Source organism: Schistocerca gregaria, chromosome 3 (genome assembly GCF_023897955.1).
Source record: "Schistocerca gregaria isolate iqSchGreg1 chromosome 3, iqSchGreg1.2, whole genome shotgun sequence".
NCBI lineage: Eukaryota > Metazoa > Arthropoda > Insecta > Orthoptera > Acrididae > Schistocerca > Schistocerca gregaria.
The window spans coordinates 916,142,297-916,165,511 of record NC_064922.1 but is presented as its reverse complement, the minus strand read 5'-3'; the positions used below and the strand labels follow the sequence as shown (position 1 = coordinate 916,165,511).

Below are 23,215 nucleotides of genomic sequence, written 5' to 3'. Positions count from 1 at the left end.
ATAAAAAACGGTAGTCCCCACAACCAGAACATTACAACATCCATTATACGAGTGGAATATGAACGTGTGGATAATAATCATTGAATTATGTAACTATTTCTTAAAAAGATGATAATTATGTGAAAGAGAGACAATATTTGTCTCACATTCTTTGTTAATCTATGTCATTCTTTTCTTTTGTATCCTTTTGTCGTCTTCTTCTGATGTACATCAGCGACCCAAGACGCGAATCGATTTGAGGTCTGTTGAATGAAAACACTTAATGTAAAATTATTGTACTTTTATGTTCATTTGCTGGTAAAAACAAATAGAGCCAAATGCGTTAAAACTATTTATGATTAATTATTAAAAAAATCACTTCCTCTTTTAATTATAATTTCGTATTAATTGTTTTATCATAGGTGCAAGAAGCGCAGCCATTGTTAGTTGTGATGATATAGCAACTTCGTCTGTACCTTTAGTTGAAAATAGCATGGGTTTGTGATAATCTAATTTGCAAAAAAAATAATAATTTTTTATTGGTAGCATCAATTTAAATGATTAATTATTTATTGAGCAAAGGAAAATCTTAAGTAAAAAAGAAATTCTCTATCTTTCGTTGGCCGCCATCTTAACTTTTATCACAGCGGCAAATTTAAATTACTTGAAACTGCAAACAATGTTCCGATGTATAAGCAATAACTGTGCACCGGTGGTACAAAACTCTATTTATAAAAGAAACAATTAATCGAATCAGACTGCATTTTCTAAGAACAGTGCTGTTGGTATTTATTGTTGAACAAGATTTCATTGCTGATGTATGAGGCCCAAATTAAAATCTACGCACGAATCACGGAGAAAAATATTTCTGGTAGCATACGTCTGTGTTGTGTGCGGGTGGTATTCTGCTGTTCCTTTTCATGATCAATTTGCTAAGAATAATTATATCCATTGAAGACAAAAATTATAAAAGCTCTGATGTACGATCTGTAATTTTAGTGATATGAACACAGTTTACAGTCAACATTATTACACTACATCAGGTAGAATTCTTGTGTAATTTTAACAAAATAATTATCCGGGAGAAGTTGTAGTACGAATAATGCATGATACATGTGTAAAATATTGTCAGTATTATTTACAAAATCAAATCAATGCAACTGCTAAAAAAACACAATAAAAAAGAGTGAATTCAAACCGCAGAATACTATAGACTATCGTACCATCCATATTCATTGCGTTTGTCCATGTTGATGATACACATAAACCGCCACAACATTGTATCAAACAGTAACGAAACTCTATAGGGCTCCAAGTGGGTGGACTGTGCTTACTGGTGAATGGTATCAAAATGGCTCTGAGCACTATGGGACTTAACATCTAAGGTCGTCAGTCCCCTAGAACTTAGAACTACTTAAACCTAACTAACCTATGGACATCACACAACACCCAGCCATCACGAGGCAGAGAAGATCCCTGACCCCGCCGGGAATCGAACCCGGGAACCCGGGCGTGCGAAGCGAGTACGCTACCGCACGACCACGAGATGCGGGCAGGTGAAAGGTATCAGATGAGTCGAGAAAGTGTGGGGGTGCTTTGGATCATCAGTGACATTTCTAACTGGAAAATGTATTTAAAGTTTTATCCCGTTTCCTGTTTATTTCAACACATAGTGATAAAGTGTCAGAGCACTATAACATTTGCGGTTCATAGTAGCAGAGGCGTAATCTTATCATCGAAAATTCTCTTAGACTGGGAATAAATTGTAGTCCGACTTGTTTAAATTTAGAAGGGACTGATTATGAGTATATGCGAGTGCCTGGCACGTATTTTCTCATGCATAGCGCCGATTGTAGTTTGTTTCGAGAGATTCTTTGCCGATTTCAGATTCATGGAGATTAGTTGCTAATTCTGCTTCGAAACGTCCTTCTGGACCTGTTCTTGCTTCTCTGGCTTACGTGAACCCGTCGTCTTAAAATACTCTGCCTCTCAGATATCAAAATGTGTATGACTTGAAGATTCTGTTTCACACCTGTGACATTTAGTCCTCATGCAAGTCCACCTAAAGCGCTTTCTTCTTGTTTGGCCTACGTCCACTTCTTAAGTCCGCAGCTCGTGGTCTCGCGGTAGCGTTCTCGCTTGGGTTCGATTCCCGGCGGGGTCAGGGATTTTTACCCGCCTCGAAATGACTGGGTGTTGTTGTGTCGTCGTCTTCTTCATTGTCATCATTCATCCCCATTACGGTCGGAGGAAGGCAATGGCAACCCACCTCCACTAGGATCTTGCCTAGTTCGGCGGTGCGGGTCTCCCGCATCGTTTCCGTACGCTCTGTCAAGGAGTATGGGACCTCATCAACACCTCTTAAATCGAACCTGTCACCGGTTACCTTATAAATAGCAAAAAGTTAAATTTCTGCTCACTTTCGGCTTTATACCGCCGCTATATCCTCCTAATAAAGATCAACATGCCTGTAATACTCTAATTCTCCTGCTGTGGAGGGGGAATAAAAATAACTCTATGGGGGGAAAACTCAAGACACGCGTATTTTACCGCTAAATACTTTTACCTCACTAGATTTCCATTAGGTCTTCGTTTATATTCGTATAATGTAGTCTAATGCGACAGGAAACGAATCCTCGCTGTCATGAACCTTCTTACGACCAGACAATTTTGACAACTTCTTGGAAATTTATGCACAGTTACCTTAATTATATACAAGATCTCCATACTGAAACTAGTACCTATACACAAAAATGCACAGGCGTGTTTACTTTCCGTTTTTAGTCAAACTGAAATACGTAGCCCAGTACTTGTATTTTAGTAGGTACGGATTAAAAAAGGTGTGTACTTATATGCTTATTTGCATTCGAGAAACGGTCAACCATGTACACGGTAGTAACAATATGTAAAGATGGTAAAAGATTTTTCCAGTCTCGTAATGAGTCAAAGTTCTGATGACAATAAGAGTGAATAGAAATGTTAAACATTTTCTCGCAAGCCTAAAATGTATGTATTCTAAACTGAGCATTTTTAATGACTATAGTAATTATTCACATTCCTCTCAACATTCTTTGGAAATCGAAAAAGAGATTTGTTGACATCTGCTACGATATTTAGTGCCATAACAAGTCTGAAATGCGACAGCACTTTAATTTTCACTATGGTTCTGTACTTCATTTACACAACGCACAGAGTGCAATCGTTTCGCAGTGTTTATAAAAGGCCATCCGCTTGGCGGCACTGCAGTAGCGATCCTGCAGAAAAACTGTGGGAGATTCGTGACTCAACAATGAGAACAAGAATAATATTTTGAAATAGGACTATTTAGAGTATCATATTCATTATTTAGTTACATTGATATGTTTAGGTGTCGTTAGCTCTCACAGTTGTTAACAAATAATCAGTAAACTCACACGAACAGAATTGACTCTATATTTACTTTTTCAAAACTGTTGTCGGAGAGTTATAACAGACAATCAAAATCTTTGAAACTGAAAAGGCAAACAACGAAAACTTCTTTGCTACATTCAGTCTTCCAATTAATTCTGTTGCCTACGGCAGCAACAACCGGCCAAGACTTTACAGCTCTCAGAATCAGAAACTGCTTCAATCTCGTTATCTACATCGAATGTGTTTTTGCGTCACATGTTCAGAAACTTCCAGTAAATATGTTACTATTGCAGTGATCAAAAAGAAACATGTGTCGATTTTAATGTGGATTTAGGAAGAGAAATTCAAGAACGAATTCCAGCCAGTTACAGAGCTTTACAAAAATTGGAAGTATTGAGTGAGGAAGAAACTTAGAAACAATCAAGACACTTCATTAATTGATCTTGTAAAGGAACTTGGATACTGTGGCGAAAAACCTGACAAAATATTGCAGCAGTGGCAAACCTTTCACTTCATTATCGGAATCTGCTAAACTGGAAAAGTGTTAACTTTTGTGCTAAGGCAGCTGAATATAAGGATGTGACTAGAGTAAACATATTCAAGAATTTTATGTGATTTCGCTACTGCTGTTCTATCTTAACCACATGCTAACGCCGAAGTAGAAGGTTGTTTAGTTCCATGAATATTGTGAAAACCAAACTTAGGAACAGACTCTCTTAACAAATTTCAATTCTCTTCTTCTCATCAGAAACCAACTCAAGATAAAAAATATGAGTTGCTTGACGTATAATATCCCAGAAGATGTTACTAACCAAGTCGGTAAAGGAAGACCAACAGAATCTGGCGAGGATGCAACTTCTTCTTTAGTTAACCCAGTCGATGGCTCTCGAGGGTTCTTCTATGATTTTGAAATTTAGGTGAAAAGATCTGGCTAATATTTACTTTTTCTTTTGTGAAAGCGTACCTTTATGTATACCCCGGAGCATATTACATCAAAAGACCAATCAACGTACTCATCGCTACAAACAACATTAACTATTGGATCAGCCGTGACATCGCAAGAAATTAGTTCTTACATAAATATTTTGATTGGCATCGATGTATTGATATGCAACAGCTGAAATTTTTCGTTGTGTCAGGATTCGTCACATAATAATGCTGGAGTTATGAATGCATTATCTGGGCTCTCAATGTAACACGTTTAAAATGTCAAAGTGTATGTACTTTAGTTTATTGATAATCCCATGTACATACTTAAAAGTTGGAAATATTAATAGCTAGAAGTAGACTTCTCATTTTGCCTTTTCAGATCGAAAATTTGCTATACGATAAATTCTCAATTTAGCTTGAGTGAAACATTTAAGCACAACGTCCACAAAATTAATTTTTTCCGGTTTTTGTAACTGTGCATATGTTACAATGAATTTATTTGTTAAAAATAATAAAACACTTTCAGTACCATATACAAATAAATTAATGTGGGTTTTAGTCTTCCACACGAACATTGTAAAATACCGCTAAAATAAAAGCAAAATGGGATCATTAATGAAAATGTTGTAGTAGATTAAATTTACCTGTGATCTTGAATTGTTAATCACTTAAATATGTTACCTAGGTAAATGTCCCCAAATTTTCATTACTTTACGTTGTGGTGTTGTGGTTTTTTCCGTCAGTGTACTTAATCCTCATACTATGTCAGGTAACGACTAACTTTCCTCACTAGGCCAACCCAAGTCAAGATAACTTCGACAGCTATCTGATGACAGTTGGCTTAGGATGTTACTCTTGGTCGTTCATAATGTAAGCGGATTGCGTCCGTGAAACCAATAATTCATAGCAGTTGCAACATTCTCCTGACTCTCATCATTCTTCTCCAATTGTGGTCAACAGGATTTGTTTGACATCTGTAGTTGGTATACCACAGTAACTCATTTTTTCACTGGGCAAACATTTGGTATATTGTTAAAAAAGTCTTGCATTTCGTTTTGCGTCTGCAGTTGTGGCGCTGAATGCTGTGTAATACTGTAAGTGTGTCCCAGACGTAATAAGTAACAGAATAATTATAGTAACCTTTAAGGATGGTATAATCTGATTTATTGTAACCATTTCTATCACTTATTGTCCAGTCTTAAAAAGAGGTGTTGGAACATGAGTTCCTGAACCGGAGAAACTGCATTGCTAATTACTACTATACAATAGGTTAAGACTGGTTCCAAACAAAATGAAGTAATTCACGCCGTTGAGATAAATTGTAAGACAAAAGAAAGAAATAAAGGAAGAAAGAAGTGACGCAGCACGAAGGAATTATCTGAATGTGGCGGAAATTGGTACATATAATGTATTATGCAGCTGGGCATTGAGTGAAAGAGCTGTTGGATGTCCTCCTGAGTGATATCGTGCCGAATTCTGTCCATTTGGCGAGTTGTATCGTCAAAATGCTGAGATGGCTGCAGGGCCCTACTCAGTGGTCCAAACGTTCTCAACTGGGAAGAGACCGGCGACCTTGCGAGTCAGGATATGGTTTGGCAATCACGAAGACAAGCATTAGAAACTCTCGCCATGTTGAGGAGGGCATTATCTTGCTGAAATGTAAGGCCACGATGGCTTGTCTTGAAGAGGGAAAAAAACGGGGCGTAGAATATCGTCGACGTTCCACTGTGATGTAAGAGTGGTTCGGATGGCAACCAAAGGGATCGTGAGATGAAAAGAAGCGGCACCCCAGACGATCACTCCTTTTTGTCGGGTCGTATGGCGGGTAACAGTGAGGTTGGAACCTCACTGCTCCCTGGAGCGTCTCCAGACACGTCTTTACTGGTCACTGGAGGTCTGTTCCAAGTGCAGTTCATCACAGAAGACAATTCTACTCCAGTCAATGTGTTTTCCAGACCGAATTTTCTGAAATTGTAATTATCTGTTTGTCTGTAAATGCACTTCGCATCTATAGATCTCCATCTCATTCGGGTAATTCCCTTCTGATACCTACTTTTTGTCTTCGAGTGTACATTTTTTAAAATTGTTTTTGCCTGATAATTATGCTCTTTTTTCCATACTGCAATCAAACCCAAGAGTACGGTATACCAGTTTCAAGAACGAATGCAGTTACATAAAATTTACTTGCATTTTTCTGCAGTTGTGATCTGCTTAGAACTGATATGTCATTACAGGGTCTCACTATACTGTTGCGTCACCAAACTATTTTAACGTTGTTCACTCTGGAAAATTACAAAAATGTTTTCGTTTCAAAAACAGCGTAATCGTGCCATGCCTGGTGTACGAAATAGAATAAACGTAAAAAACACTGTTGGCTATTACGAAACGCTACGAAAGTGGGGTGCAATAAATGTCCAAATGGCACGAGTCCCACTATGTGATGACATATTTAAATGATGAACATTTCAGTGTAATTGCATTGAATAGGTGGAAGTATCGTCGTCAGAATTCTATACATAAGACAAGATTAATCAAAGGAATTCTTATTCAGGTATCGCGTCAGAATTTTGTTTGCTTATGAGAAGATTGTGGCATACCTCGCCTAACAAGGAGAAACGTTAACCTGCAACTGTAGGGAATTCGAAAGAGGCAAGATCGTGCCGTATCGACATTGCCGTTTATTGTTCTCCAGTTTTGCTGTTCGCGTGAGTCAACATCCCACGACTGCCAAGTTAATATGATCCTAAGGGTTCATGAGTATCACAGCGCCATGCAGGACCTCAATATGACCACATGGATAGTGCTGGAGAAAACAAACTCACTGTTCGCACAGTCATGCAGCACTGTAGAGCCACATGACCTACTTTGAGAACGGAAATTTGCTTGTTTACATCAAGAAAAGTATCCAGACGAAGACTTCTGCAATACATCGACTGTCAGCATGGCTACGATTTTCGTGGTTGCTCTTGGTGCAGCAGCAGAGACAAGTGTTGGTACAGGGTGGTATTGGGACGAGATGTTGCCAGGTTAACACAGGCCGACCTCAGTGCAACACGTGTTCGACAGGTGACCAGCGCAGTACGCTCTCAATGCCTCTCACCTAGTCATGGATTGCGAACACACAGGGAAAGCACCACTGGCCAGCCACTACAAACAAAATCTGTCACAGAGCTGAAGCACCATGGAATAATGTACCTCCCTCTGTCATTGAAGCTCATTTTGACTTGATTTTTAGTCGGGATGCAGCCTTTTATGCTGCCACAGGTGCCACCTCTTTGTACTCAATTTGACATCCTGTATCTTCCAAATGACTGCTTCGCTATACAGGGTGTTACAAAAAGGTACGGCCAGTCTTTCAGGAAACATTCCTCACACACAACGAAAGAAAATATGTTATGTGGACATGTCTCCGGAAACGATTACTTTCCATGTTAGAGCTCATTTTATTACTTCTCTTCAAATCACATTAATCATGGAATGAAAACACACAGCAACAGAACGTACCAGCGTAACTTCAAACACTTTTTTACAGGAAATGTTCAAAATGTCCTCCGTTAGCGAGGATACATGCATCCACCCTCCGTCGCATGGAATCCCTGATGCGCTGATGCAGCCCTGGAGAATGGCTGTCTGTATCATAGCCGTCCACAATACGAGCACGAAGAGTCTCTACATTTGGTACCGGGGTTGCGTAGACAAGGGCTTTCAAATACCCCCATAAATAAAAAGTCAAGAGGGTTGAGGTCAGGAGAGCGTGGAGGCCATGGAATTGGTCCGCCTCTACCAATCCATCGGTCACCGAATCTGTTGTTGAGAAGCGTACGAACGCTTCGACTGAAATGTGCAGGAGATCCATCGTGCATGAACCACATGCTGTGTCGTACTTGTAAAGGCACATGTTCTAGCAGCACAGGTAGAGTATTCCGTATGAAATCATGATAACGTGCTCCATTAAGCGTAGGTGTAAGAACATAGGGCGCAATCAAGACATCACCAACAATGCCTGCCCAAACGTTCACAGAAAATCTGTGTTGATGACGTGATTGCGCAATTGCGTGCGGATTCTCGTCAGCCCGATTGTGAAAATTTACAATTTGATCACGTTGGAATGAAGCCTCATCCGTAACGAGAACATTTGCATTGAAATGAGGATTGACACATTGTTGGATGAACCATTCGGTGAAGTGTACCCGTGGAGGCCAATCAGCTGCTGACAGTGTCTGCACACGCTGTACATGGTACGGAAACAACTGGTTCTCCCGTAGCACTCTCCATACAGTGACGTGGTCAACGTTACCTAGTACAGCAACAACTTCTCTGACGCTGACATAGGGTTATCGCCAACTGCACGAAGAATTGCCTCGTCCATTATAGGTGTCCTCGTCGTTCTAGGTCTTCACAAGTCGCGAGTCATAGGCTGGAATGTTCCGTGTTCCCTAAGACGTCGATCAATTCCTTCGAAGGTCTTCTTGTCGAGACACCTTCGTTCTGGAAATCTGTCTCGATACAAACGTACCGCGCCACGGCTATTGCCCCGTGCTAATCCATACATCAAATGGGCATCTGCCAACTCCGCATTTGTAAACATTGCACTGACTGCAAAACCACGTTCATGATGAGCACTAACCTGTTGATGCTACGTAATGATGTGCTTGGTGCTAGTACTGTAGAGCAATGAGTCGCATGTCAACACAAGCACCCAAGTCAACATTATCTTCCTTCAATTGGGCCAACTGTCAGTGAATCGAGGAAGTACAGTACATAATGACGAAACTAAAATGAGCTATAACATGGAAATTAAGTGTTTCCTGGCACATGTCCGCATAACATCTTTTCTTTATTTGTGTGTGAGGAATGTTTCCTGAAAGTTTGGTCGTCCTTTTCGTAACACCCTGTATACGCACAGTAAGAAGAATTTCACTGCTTCGTATCCTTCCACGGATTGCAGTTTTAAAGGTCAGCAGTACAAATGTATCAATCTGTGTGACATGAACCGCCACAACAGTTTCAATGAATAAAATATTACGTACCTCAGTGCTGAAAGATTAGGTTAACTAGCATGAAACGTCGAAGAATTATTCTGGCAATCAAGTTTTGTCTAAAATTTTCCACGTTTCTGAGTATATTTCAAGTACGAATCCAGAGTAAGTACCCAGATATAATTTTCGATATGTGTTCAAAGTTAAAGCAAGTTACGACCATAAAGCCACAGGTTTTGAGGAGCCATGTCATGAGCTGCGCAGCCCCTCACAAGGGAGGTTAGAGTCCTCCCTCAAGCATGCATGTGTGTGTGTGTGTGTGTGTGTGTGTGTGTGTGTGTGTGTGTGTGTGTGTGTGTGTGTGTTTTGTTCTTAGCATAAGTTACTTTACATTAGTTTAAATACTGTGTACGTCTAGGGACAATGACCTCAGCAGTTTGGCCCTTGGGAATTCACACACATTTGAAAATTTTGACCACAAATTAGTTGAGAAGAAAAATATGTTTCAAAGTAAGTCAGGAATATCCACAAAGATTTAAAAGAACAGCTTTATTTGCAATAAATAAAAATGTTAAACAAATCATCACCACTTTTATCAATTTTTTGATAGGAGGATGAAGTTGGCATGACATTACGATACATCAATTAAGTTAAACTGCTGGTCGCTTCACCAGTGGTGTCCGTGAGCGAGGGCAGCACCATGCGCACCCAAAAGACCGTGTGCTGCGGGCAGGGCGGGCGCTGCGACGGCGACGAGGGGTGCGGCGTGGGCGGCGGCCAAGGGGGCGGCGTGGGCGGCGACCAAGGGGACGGCATGGGCGGCGACCAAGGGGGCGGCGTGGGCGGCAGAGGCAGCGTGGGCGGCGGCAGCGGCGTGCGCTGCGGCGCCGTTGAGGTGGGCGTCGCGGGCCTGCGTCTGGGCGACGGCGGTCAGGTGGGCGGCTCTGGTGGCAGCCACCTCGTGTGTGTCCTGCACGTAGCCGCCGGGGCCGACTTCGATGTGCGCCGGGCCGTAGGCGGCCAGGCCCGGGTGGACGCCGTGGGTGCCGTGGGCGGCGACGACGGCGTGGGGCGCGGCGACCACTGCGTGGGCGGCAGGGACGACACCATGCACAGCGCCCAGGTGACCGGGCCTAGCCACGGCCACAGCAAGGACGGCGACGAGAAGTACCTGCGAACAGTGGGTACTTGCTGCATGCTACAAGATCAATAGCTGGACACTAAGCACTACTGTCCACATCTGTGGGTGCTTGGCAATTAAAAATACTATACATTCACTTAACCTTACTGAGATGTTATGGACATCAGCAGTTGCATGAAAGAGGTAGCTAATTTGAGGGCTTTGTGGCCAGTTGTTTCACAGCACAGTGGAGATGCTCATTAGACTATCAGGATATTTAGAGACGAACAACTTTCGTTCTTTGGCAGAACCGTGTATTCTCTAGTAAAATATCTCGAATTTAAATTGTTTCGAGGCAAATATATTACTGAACCAGACAAAAGTGCAAAGTATTTAATTATTAGTTATTTGGGATAAGCCAGCAGAGTAGACCGGCAAAATTTTTGAGATATATATCGGTCTGCATTTAACGAAAAATATCGCACATTGCCAGTTTAGAAATACATCACGATTAATCCAGGGCATTTTAGCCCGTGTAGTAGTTACAGTAGCTGCTTGTATGTTCATTGAGGATAACCAGAGGCACTTAGCCTGTGTCACCTATCTTTTCCAACCCGAAGATGAAATAAGATGCTTAGCAATTAATGACATTTAGCTCCTAGTGGGTCCTGTTGAGAGATTTCGCCTGATATTTATCCAGCTTGCATTACAGAACTGTCGCACGGTTCCTACTCAGCATAAAACATTTTGACTTATTGTCTACTTATTCATGGTTTTTGATGTACTTTGTTTCACGCATTGTTATTACTTCGTTTTGCTTAGTTCCGCCGACATCATCATACTTATTCATGCCTGTTCGTCATTCTATCTGTGCCAGCGGTGATCCGTCCTTTTCTATGTCAATGGTCCAAATTTCTTTTTTGTTTCGACTAGATTGACTCGGTGCAAGTACACAAGACAGTTGTTTTCGTATGTCATTATTATATCTCTGACACTCTCAAAAGGAGCTACCCTATTATGTTTTAATTCCTTTTATTTTAAAGAAACGAATCACCTGTTTGAGTTGCAATTGGTTGATATTAGAACCAAACTGCGAGTCCTGCACTAGTGGTATTGCAGTGGGTTTTAAAAAACGGCGAGTAAATAACCATACAGACTGAGTCAAAAAGAACTTTAGAACTTTGGAATCATATAGAAATTTATTGGGATAACTTACAGAATCGGTAGATGTGTTTATTTGTGGCAAAAAACTACTAGTTTGATAAATGTAGGGCATCAGTTCCCAATTCCTCCACCAGGTGCGTCAGCGTAGTGCAAAGTTAAATTCACACCAATGTCAGGCACTGTATTACTCAAAGTCTGCGTTTGCTAGGCGTACATATATCTTTGAACTAACTGTGGTTCAGTCAATTTAGTTACGACACAATGGGGAAATAGCAGTGGAAATTTGGCGCCCGGTGGAAGCTTTAGGAATATGTGCAGCGAAACCGCACGACGGCCGACCGCTACTCACCAGCAGGACCTTCATGGCGGAGCTGTTGTTGGAGCTGCTATGAACTGTAGCGTGACACCGCCGGCCACGTCCTTATATACCGCGCGCTGGGCTCGTGAAAGTACGGGGCTGACTCGGTCCCTGGCCTTCCCTGCCCGGGTGGACTGTCCCCTGGCCGTGTCGCTTGGTTCGGCCTTCCCTCATCTCGCCTTCTGCAGATCCCTTTGTTAGCACAAGTATCTGAGATATGCATACTTGTTCACGTAAATACTTCCGACTTCATGAGGATCGCTTTAGTTTGAGTTAAGGCAATGATATCAATTGAGCAATAATGACCCTACGCGCAATGTAGGAATGAATATAATATAAAAATCAACATATGCGCTAAGTATTTGTTGATTTAGATATATATTTTGTCAAAGTAATGCAAAACGTGGTGTTTGAAGTCTTACCAGACAGATTCTTAAACAACTGGTCTGATAAAAACAAGAAAGGAACGAAAGACGATTTTGCAAGTAATTGTGAGAGTTACACACTGATTTAGTACCAAACTAAGCGAGGGCGGGGAGAAGAACATACGTGGATCTGAGATAGGCTGGTGCGGGAGACAACACATGTTAGTTTCGCGTAAATGACAAAAGAGTTTTAAGATTTCGTGACAGACTAAAATTGTAAAAATTTGGAAATTTGTGGTACGGTCTTAAGGGACTAAACTGCTGAGGTCATCGGTCCGTTAGCTTACACAGTATTCAATCTAATCTAAACTAACTTACTCTAAGGACGACACACACACCCATGCCCAAGGGAGGACTCGAACCTCCGATGGGGGTAGCCGCGAGGACCGTGACAAGGCCCCCCAGACCGCGTGGCTACCCCGTGCGGCCCACCTGTTACTAGTCAATAACCATTACATGCTGTAATTTTATTCAAAGTGATATTGAACTTCAGAGCGGATCAGTCGGCGCGTTTGATAGGCGATTTTTTTATAGCGTTTTAGATGACATATGCCTTCATCTGCCGCTCCTTGGAAACAAACTTTCCATATCTGATGGTTCAAATGGCTCCGATCACTATGGGACTTAACATCTGAGGTCATCAGTCCCCTATACCAAAGAACTACTTCAGCCTAACTAACCTAAGGACATCAAACACATCCATGCCCGAGGCAGGATTCGAACCTGCGACCGTAGCGGTCTCGCGGTTCCAGACTGAAGCGCCTACAACCGCTCGGCGACTGCGGCCGGCCAATATCTGACAGCGTTCATAGGCTCCGCTACTGCGGGCGGCCAATATCTGACAGCATTCATAGACAATATGTGCTTCCTGGCAGAACGTGAAGATCACCAGGAAGAACTATCCAGTGAAGTGCAAATACCACAGAATTTGTCTCGACAATAAACTATGTTCATACTAAAGTCATGTAAACAGCAAGAAACGTTGATAGTGACTACTGAATGTCAGAACATAGTAAAAGACGAAGTAAGCGACTCTGCTGTTCTTGATACACCGTTACATTACAGAAGTGAAGCAATACATAAATGAGATCCATACATGTAACTAATACATTCCATCAACAAACAGTTTCTTGGCATGAAAGTGATAAACAGATTATTGAGATTGTACAATGTTTACAGCAGGTATTCAGCAAAGTGTAGCAGTGAATGAATCATAAACCGTACGGAAATCGTAGAAAAGAAGGAACATTTGAAATGTAGCGCTACGAAAGAACAATAAAAACTGAATGAATAAAGAATATGTGGAATGGATACGCAGTGAAACTAACAGAGATAAATTACAGAGATGTATCATTAGGACATATGCTAAGACATATGAGAGCAGTTGTATTGTCAGTCAATGTGTCAGCTGACTGAAAACGTTTACAGGGCTAGATAGTCATTATAATAACCAAAACAGATTAACGGTGTCCCTGCGAAAGCATAACCAGAGTGCTCACACTTAAAAAGAGCGGTGTAATTTTTCTTCAGCCGGTACACGAGTTTCTAGATACCGTGCATGACAAACTCTAATCTGGACACTGTTGTTTCACTGAACGACAATGTAGGTTTTCGAGACTGAGGCGCGAGATCACGTTGGAGGAGGCGAGTCTGTAAAATTACGTCGTGGGGTACTGTCGACATTTATGTGACAGATTCAGATTTCGCCCTTATTAACTTTTGGTTCAAATTGTATATTCTCGATGACGTCAAGTGTAACAAAACCTGTAGTAATATGCCTTATTACGATAAGATTAAGTTTTATTTGATTCAAGTGAGGTTATCACCCAGATTGCCGCCTTCAATAGTCAAAGTGTTTGTTGTACAAGCTTAGGACATTTATTATACCATTTTGCGACCGCCAGTGATTCGTTCAGCATACTGAGCTCAAGCTAATTATTTTGAGATGTAGTAAGCTCGAATCTCTAGTTACATACCCAGATAGTTAGCAAAATTGTTATTTCAAAATTGAGTGTGCGTAGCTTCCAACTGGTAGGAATAATTATCTGTTTTTCAAACAAAAACTAGGTATAGAGAAATTAAATTTTGGGACACGTTTCATTTCAAGTTTTCCTCTCTTTGAAATGAACTCATTGTATGGTAGTATTGGCCAGGAGTCTTCGTCCTGGGTACTACGGCCGCCTATTCAAAAGTCTCTACATGTGAACTCTCTCATTAGAAAATTTGATAACAAGAAATCTAAGCATGGTCATATTTGTTAAGATATTTGTGAGTCTTTGGGAATAAATGCAACCTAGTCTGAAGCGCTAATTTTTAAGAACTGTAGTACTAATACTGATACTTTGCTTGGAGTTGGTACACCGAAACCGAAAACCAACATAATATATGAACAGATACAGGTACCATCAGATTATCGAAACTATGATAACTGGGAAATACTTACCACTACTTACTTCGTAAGACAAACGAAGGGGATTATGTAATTCATGACGGACTCTAAATACTCAGAGGACAGAACGTCAGATGTTAGCAGTATGATAATCATGAATACAATAGTGAATGGTGTTCAAGTGTTTACTTCAAAGTTCGAGTGTTTCAGCCAACATCAGGAAACGTCGGCAGTAAATTCTGCCGATAGATACGTCTCACGCTTCTATAAATCACCGAAGTATTTGGACATATAATAAAAAAAAAACATACAAATTTTTCTCGAAGAGTGTTTTGTGACGTGTTATCTGAGAACTGGAAAGTGCAATGTTAATTTCAATTTACAAAAAAGAGAATCGATAAGTAGTAAAGCCACCTACGGACGAAACACTATGGCAATAATATGAAAGATCTTTACCCAAGTTTCTATTAACCTTTGCAGAAGGATACGAGAAGACGACTCAAAGGCACTGTGTAGAAGGTAAGTTTAGCAATAACATCATTGAACATATTGACAAATTTGTGCACGTCAGTATACGATAGAAAGATTTGGATCTGCGATGTGCAAACCAGCAAGAAACTATATATTCTACAATTCTCAATAGAAACAAGCAAGCTGCAAAAACGAAAGAAACACAAAATATAAGGAATGGAGTAAAGAGAGCACTTGAGAAGCTACAGGAGGTAGCAACAGGAAATTCTTTGCTGGTTTCCTCGCAATAAGAAACTGTCGGCTCAGAGACGGAATGAATAATGGAAAAACAACAAAAGGAAAGAAGCAGGAGAACTTCTAGGCCTGAAACTATAGGTTATAATATGTAGGGCTATGTTATTTATGCTACATTTTTAACGAAAGTAAAAGCCGTTGCATCAGTCACCAAATTACTCAGCATTAAACATTTTAACTTATTGTCTACTACTTCATGGTTTTTGATGTACTAGGTTTCACGCATTGTTATTACCTTGCATTGCTTACTTACGCCGACATCATCATACTTATTCATGCCTGTTCGTCATTCCATCTGTGCCAGCGGTGATCCGTCCTTTTCTATGTCAATGGCCCAAATTTCTGTTTTGTTTCGACTAGATTGATTCGGTGCAAGTACACAAAACAGTTGTTTTCGTATGTCATTACTATACCTCTGACACTCTCAACACTAGCTACCCTATTATGTTTTAATTTCTTTTATTTTAAAGAAACGAATCATCTGTTTTAGTTATAATAGCTTGATATTAGAACCAAACTGCGAGTCCTGCACTAGTGGTATTGCAGTGGGTTCTAAAAAACGGCGAGTAAATAACCATACATACTGAGTCAAAAAGAACTTTAGTACTTTGGAATCATGTAGAAATTTATTGGAATAACTTACAGAATCGGTAGATGTGTCTCTTTGTAGCAAAGAACTACCAGTTTGATACATGTAGGGCATCAGTTCCCAATTCCTCCACCAGGTGCGTCAGCGTAGTGCACAGTTAAAATGGCTACTTTCACTGGTGAGGAGGGTGGACTGGTACAGTGTATCTGGGTATGCTTGAAAACTTTTTAATTCCATAGATCGATGAAGATGACCGAGTGGGACGGTTTACTACCAGCAATATGGCGAACCACCTCATTTCCTCACTGAACTTCGAGGTTCTCTCGATAATCACTTCCCAGGACGATCGATTGGCCATGAAGAGCCACCCACGCCGCCAAGTCGCTCTCCAGACTTGATACCACTGTATTTCATGCCTGGGGTTCCATTAAAGACCATGTGTATGTTCCTCCCCTACAATACAAATTAGCCAACCTGGAAAATTGAATCTACCCTGCTGTGGCAAAAGTTACGCCAGATTTGCTGCTACGAACGTGGAAGCAAATTGAATACTGGCGGGATGTTTGCCGCATCAGAAGTGATCGGCCCATTGAACGACAATCACACTTGACACTCGAATGTCAAACGTGAGACTGTTTTCTACAAAATGACACACCCACCGATTCTGTAAGTTTTCTGAATAAACTTCTACATCATTCTAAACTTTCAAAACCCTTTTTGATCACGCTGTACTTTCATTGATTCACATTTGTGCATATGCAAATCTGCTCCCTTCACTGTGTCTGTTATACATCAGATGCTATTTATTGACAAGCTCCCTGTTATTAGATGACAGCAACGGATTTATGGGAATACGGACACAGGATTCTTCCTTTTCCCACTTCCCCTTCAAGGTCATCCCCACCATCGCACACAAAGGGGACAGACTGTAGGATTTCCTGCACCATTCTCACTTGTGCATTCTGGCACAGATAAACCATTCCCCAAACTTCCCCCTCCCCCCCTCCATTTGTGATGGGCAGGTTCTACATTTACGTGACTTAAAAGAGTGCAGCACATTGGGGTTCTTCCCTGCAATTCCCGCCACAACCACGCAGCTTATGTGTAATATTTTAATGCCTAACAGGTATGGTCAGTGATACATAACGCTGTGTACGGTGCAAAAAACTAATATTTTAAGGTTAATGACAATATACTGAGGGAATCACAATACAGATTCTATTGCTCACGGATAACGTCATATTTGTTGAGACATATAGTGGACAAACTTGAAGCAATGTACTAGATTTTAGAAAAAAGCATGTAACTACATTAGTATTAATTATTGTATGTAAACTACATTCTTCTTCCTTGCGTGGTGAGCTGCATGATGACACCATTATAGAAGTTATGGCTGCTTCTTAGATCATGAAGAACATCTGTTTCTATGGACAGAAGAACAAAACTCAGAAGATCCTGTTGACTGTGTGTACGATTTAAGTCTTCTTACTGCGGAGAAAGATTTTTTTACTGATGCATTTGTGCACAGGACAGTAACAAATAAGTAAACCTAGCTTACACACTTCAGGCAGTCGTGTATCTAATTGTCTGCTCTTCGGTGAACTCACAAGTTTATATCGTTGTTCTTTAATAAAGTCTTCATATAAATACAACACGATTAGTTCATTTCTCAATCGAATGAAACCAAACACATGTTATGGGTTTGTTTCAGTTTTTCAAATACAGATTTGGAACATTTGTTCTGTGTGTTTCATACAGTTTTGGGTCTGACAAAAATATGAATTCACGTAGATGCAGTTATTCAAATCACTCTTCAATTTGCGCAAAAATATTGTCAATAATATGGCAGTAGAGAGACCTTCTTAATATGAAATTGTCTACATTGGCACGTTCTCGTTCAGCAGGAGGTTCGTCTTCAACACCTGCTTGTTGTGCCTGCTTCTCACTTCAGGTGAAATCATTCTGGTTTCTGAGGTTCAATATTTCCCTTTTGCTAAGTGCATACTTTTGTGAACAATGTAGACCAGCTAAGTGTTTGGACTAAATGATATTGTAAAATAAAACTGTGAAGAAAAGAACTCTGCTGAATGTCAGAAATGAAAAAAAGTTGTTTCAGGGCTAGTGCAAAATTTCAACTATCCTTGATGTGCAATTACTACTTCATAGTCCCAGTCTGAACTTTCATACAGTACTTTTACTTGTCGACCAGCTACGTGTTTGGACTAAAGGATATTGTAAAATAAATCTGTGAGGATAAGAATTCCGCTGAATATCAGAAATAAAAAAGTTGTTTCAGGGCTAGTCCAAAATTTCAACTATCCTTGATGTGCAATTACTATTTCATAGTCCCAGTCTGAACTTTCATACAGTACTTTTTGAAGGAATGTCCCTCTGCTTAGCTGGGTGGTAACGTGCTTGCCTCCCATACAGTGGGCCCAGGTTCAGTTCCCGGTCGTGTTGGAGATTCTCTCCTCTCGGGAACTGGGTGTTCTGTTGTCCTCATCATCATTTACGCCCCATCATCGGCCGCCAGTCGCCCAGTGTGGCGCCGAATCAAATATTACTTGCACTTGGCGGCCGAATCTGTTTTCTGTTGGAGTGTGCTGAATAACTGCATCATTTTCGGATGTGTCTTGGTATTCTTTTCACTGTGAATTCATTCTGTGTATGTGTTATTATTGATGAATTCCGGAAATATGAAACCAAACCTGTTGACGTCTGAAAAAATATTCTGCGTTCTTTTATGCAAGAAACGGAATGACACAGAATCGCATTTAAGCTGTGGCTAAAACAATGAAAAAATATTTCCTCTGAATGTAGTTCTTGAACTGTAGCTCTTACTCCACCCTAATGGCCTGCCATCATAGCTGCACTTTCAAATGTTTGTTCTGCCACCTTAAGACTGAGATCAAATTCGTTAAGAATCTTGAGCAATTACTGAAGGAATCCATTGGCTGGTCTGTGTCCACCTACGTCAGTAAATGATACGAACCTTTCAAGGAATTTCCCAGTTTCAGAATTGATGTACCTTAGAGCAGTTGAGAGTTGAGGAGAATTCATTATATCTGATGTTTCGTCTAGTAACAAAGCAACAATTGTTCACTATGTATTTCTTCTTTAATTTCTTTTTTTGCAATTACCTCACTGAAAGCCAGTATTAGTTCTGTTTGAAGTTCCACGAAACACTTTGCATGTCTCAAGATCATTACACAATGTTGTATCGTGCCAGGATAGTAAGTCAATGACATCCAAGTAAACACACTTATTGAGAGGGTCTCCCAAATTCTATACGTGAAACTGAAGCTCGTGAACAGCAACGACACATACAACGCCAATTAATTTCTTCAACGTATCTCTGTTTTTCCTAACAGAATGGTTATGATGTGCAATATCAGTGCATAGCTGTGTTTAAAAGCTGAATATCTTCATGCGTAGCGCCGAGTGTTCTCAGCTGCAACAAAGGAAAAATGTGAAACTGAGATATCTCGTGCTTCTGTATGGGACTGTGTAAATTCTTAGAATTATTATATCCAGTGTTTGACCATACGCTTTGTTCTTTTGCCAACAATAAATTACGCCACCTAAAAAGTTTGTCAAGTTTCGAGGTTCCTGAGATCCATCCTGTCTTGCTGTGTTGAGAAGTGCGGAAATGTCGAACGCATTCTTGACTTTTGTCTTTACGAGTAGAGTTGCCTTGAAATTAAGCAGTTCTGGACGGGATCTACCAGATAGCACAATTTCAAATTTTTAGTTTACGCTCTTTGTAAAAATTGTACTATACCACACTCCGACTCTACCATCTTCCAGACAGAGAAGAACGTAATAGTTTTTTATAAACATTAATTCTAATTCAGACTTCACTCTCACTTGAAAAAGTACTTTCACCATGTGTAAGCTAATCAACTGCGCAGCGGAAGACCCACAGCTTTCTCGTGTCGCTCCATCACGCTTATCGCACAAAGAGCAGCTCTCGGATCAACGGTAAGAGTTCTAGCTATTCCACTGCAGAAACGCGAATCGCGGAAGGAACTTGTATCTTTCGAGAAAGTAGGAGAATGACTAATAGTAAGATATGAATTATTTTTCAATTTTCATTTTCAAACTTCAAATGGGTAAGCAGCGCTTACCTAACTACCAACAACGCTTGCCCCTGATGCTGGATGCTGAGTAGAATGGATGGTTGATGTAGTTAAACATGGAACAGGAACATTGTTATTTATTTAAACATCATAAGCCTGAAAGAGGAACGTTTGGCATGTCTCATCAATTCGGCTTATAATAATAACACTTCAAGTGGCAGGCTCAGCCACACAATACTCTTCTCGCTGTTGGTGGAGCGAGGCATCACTGGTAGTCAGCACAGGTGCCTGGAAAAGTGTATCGAACGACTGACTGGTATTTATTTGCCTGCAGTGCACACCACCCCACTTCAGCACCTTAGTGATGCCCTTCCCATCCCTCTCACAGTACGCTCTCTAACTCCATTGCATTGCTCTAGCGAGGATGCAAACAACAGTGCAGCTATTTCTGCATGTTCTTTGGTTAACAGGCTGAAAAATTATTTAAAACACGCAGCAGGGTGGCTGATCACACCGCATTATTTATTCTTGCTCGCACATGCATCTCGCGTCCAGGTCACAAGTGCGAGAGGCTGGTAACTGAGCTTGCAGGAATTCCACACTACCCCCATGGTGGGAGCCAGACAGTATACGAGTTTCCCAGAGATTACTTACAATTGAACTGCAAGTACAGGCAAATTTACAAGGCACTAAAGAAAGTAAGGACATGATCACATGGCCGAAACTGCTCTCATCTTGGACTTTCGAATATACACTCCTGGAAATTGAAATAAGAACACCGTGAATTCATTGTCCCACGAAGGGGAAACTTTATTGACACATTCCTTTGGTCAGATACATCACATGATTACACTGAGAGAACCACAGGCACATAGACACAGGCAACAGAGCATGCACAATGTCGGCACTAGTACGGCTTATATCCACCTTTCGCAGCAATGCAGGCTGCTATTCTCCCATGGAAACGATCGTAGAGATGCTGGATGTAGTCCTGTGGAACGGCTTGCCATGCCATTTCCACCTGGCGCCTCAGTTGGACCAGCGTTCGTGCTGGACGTGCAGACCGCGTGAGACGACGCTTCATCCAGTCCCAAACATGCTCAATGAGGGACAGATCCGGAGATCTTGCTGGCCAGGGTAGTTGACTTACACCTTCTAGAGCACGTTGTGTGGCACGGGATACATGCGGACGTGCATTGCCCTGTTGGAACAGCAAGTTCCCTTGCCGGTCTAGGAATGGTAGAACGATGTGTTCGATGACGGTTTGGATGTACCGTGCACTATTCAGTGTCCCCTCGACGATCACCAGAGGTGTACGGCCAGTGTAGGAGATCGCTCCCCACACCATGATGCCGGGTGTTGGCCCTGTGTGCCTCGGTCGTATGCAGTCCTCATTGTAGCGCTCACCTGCACGGCGCCAAACACGCATACGACCATCATTGGCACCAAGGCAGAAGCGACTCTCATCGCTGAAGACGACACGTCTCCATTCGTCCCTCCATTCACGCCTGTCGCGACACCACTGGAGGCGGGCTGCACGATGTTGGGGCGTGAGTGGAAGACGGCCTAACGGTGTGCGGGACCGTAGCCCATGGAGACGGTTGCGAATGGTCCTCGCCGATACTCCAGGAGCAACAGTGTCCCTAATTTGCTGGGAGGTTGCGGTGCGGTTCCCTACGGCACTGTGTAGGATCCTACGGTCTTGGCGTGGATCCGTGCGTCGCTGCGGTCCGGTCCCAGGTCGATGGGCACGTGCACCTTCCACCGACCACTGGCGACAACATCGATGTACTGTGGAGGACTCACGCCCCACGTGTTGAGCAATTCGGGGTACGTCCACCCGGCCTCCCGCATGCCCACTATACGCCCTCGCTCAAAGTCCGTCAACTGCACATACGGTTCACGTCCACGCTGTCGCGGCATGCTACCAGTGTTAAAGACTGCGATGGAGCTCCGTATGCCACGGCAAACTGGCTGACACTGACGGCGGCGGTGCACAAATGCTGCGCAGCTAGCGCCATTCGACGGCCAACACCGCGGTTCCTGATGTGTCCACTGTGCCGTACGTGTGATCATTGCTTGTACAGCTCTCTCGCAGTGTCCGGAGCAAGTATGGTGGGTCTGACACACCGGTGTCAATGTGTTCTTTTTTCCATTTCCAGGAGTGTATAAGAGGCCTTGATAGCTGTATCCGATCAGCAGTTTGCGGTAGTGAAAAATGTCAGTATGACTTCCTGCGAAGTGCTTAAGGTCGCTCTAGTTCTTGGGAAGACGAGTCCAACTGTTGAACGGTTTGGTTTGTGGTTATTACTGGAAAACCTGGACAGTTTTGTTACCTACTGGTAATATCAGGCACACCCAGAACGAAGCGCTCCTTAGCAAACAGAATTTAAATTTCCTTACGCTCATTACATACTTGTTTAGGGACAGAATTATGGTAGTTAAAATTGGTGATCTAATGGTCTATCACTAACGATTATAAAAGACATAGTCTATAATGTTAAAGATGAAAATATTTGATGTATATGGCAGCTGTGTATGTGGTAAATTCTCTCCAAGTTTATCTCTTTGAGACACAGCATCACACAAAAGTATCATTTCTCCTACATAGGAATGACAATATGTGCCGGCCACGGTGGTCTCGCGGTTCTAGGATCGCAGTCCGGAACCGTGCGACTGCTACGGTCGCAGGTTCGAATCCTGCCTCGGGCATGGATGTGTGTGATGTCCTTAGATTAGTTAGGTTTAAGTAGTTTTAAGTTCTAGGGGACTGATGACCACTGCAGTTGAGTCTCATAGTGCTCAGAGCTATTTGAACCATTTGATAATACGTCTGCAGGAGGAATACCAGGAGAGGTAGGCAAGGAAGCACTGGAAAACATTGCAAGAAAATGCTCTAGTACTGTGGTTATACCACAGGAAGCAGAACTTGCTAATATCAAAATGGTTGTTCAGATTGACCAACTGTCTGGAGTGTTACAACACTTTCTTGTAGACGACTGTTATCTTAAGGACCTTGCCATAACACAGGATGTTATAGGATTTTTG

At 41.7% G+C, this 23,215-nt stretch overlaps 1 protein-coding gene across 6 annotated transcripts in view; it reads right to left on the bottom strand.

Moving 5' to 3' along the window:
* LOC126355498 (cuticle protein 65-like) overlaps positions 1-23,215 on the bottom strand; it is a 336,678-nt gene that overhangs the window by 77,333 nt on the left and 236,130 nt on the right. For 2 of the 6 annotated variants that reach the window (XM_050005821.1, XM_050005819.1), the window contains exon 3: positions 9,813-10,361. In XM_050005821.1, the coding sequence (XP_049861778.1) occupies positions 9,946-10,361 (416 nt within the window). In that variant the 3' untranslated portion in view covers positions 9,813-9,945. Of the gene's footprint in view, positions 1-9,812; positions 10,450-11,911; positions 11,954-23,215 lie in introns of those variants that run through there. The other 4 variants (XM_050005818.1, XM_050005817.1, XM_050005816.1 and 1 more) reach the window with 3 other exon arrangements.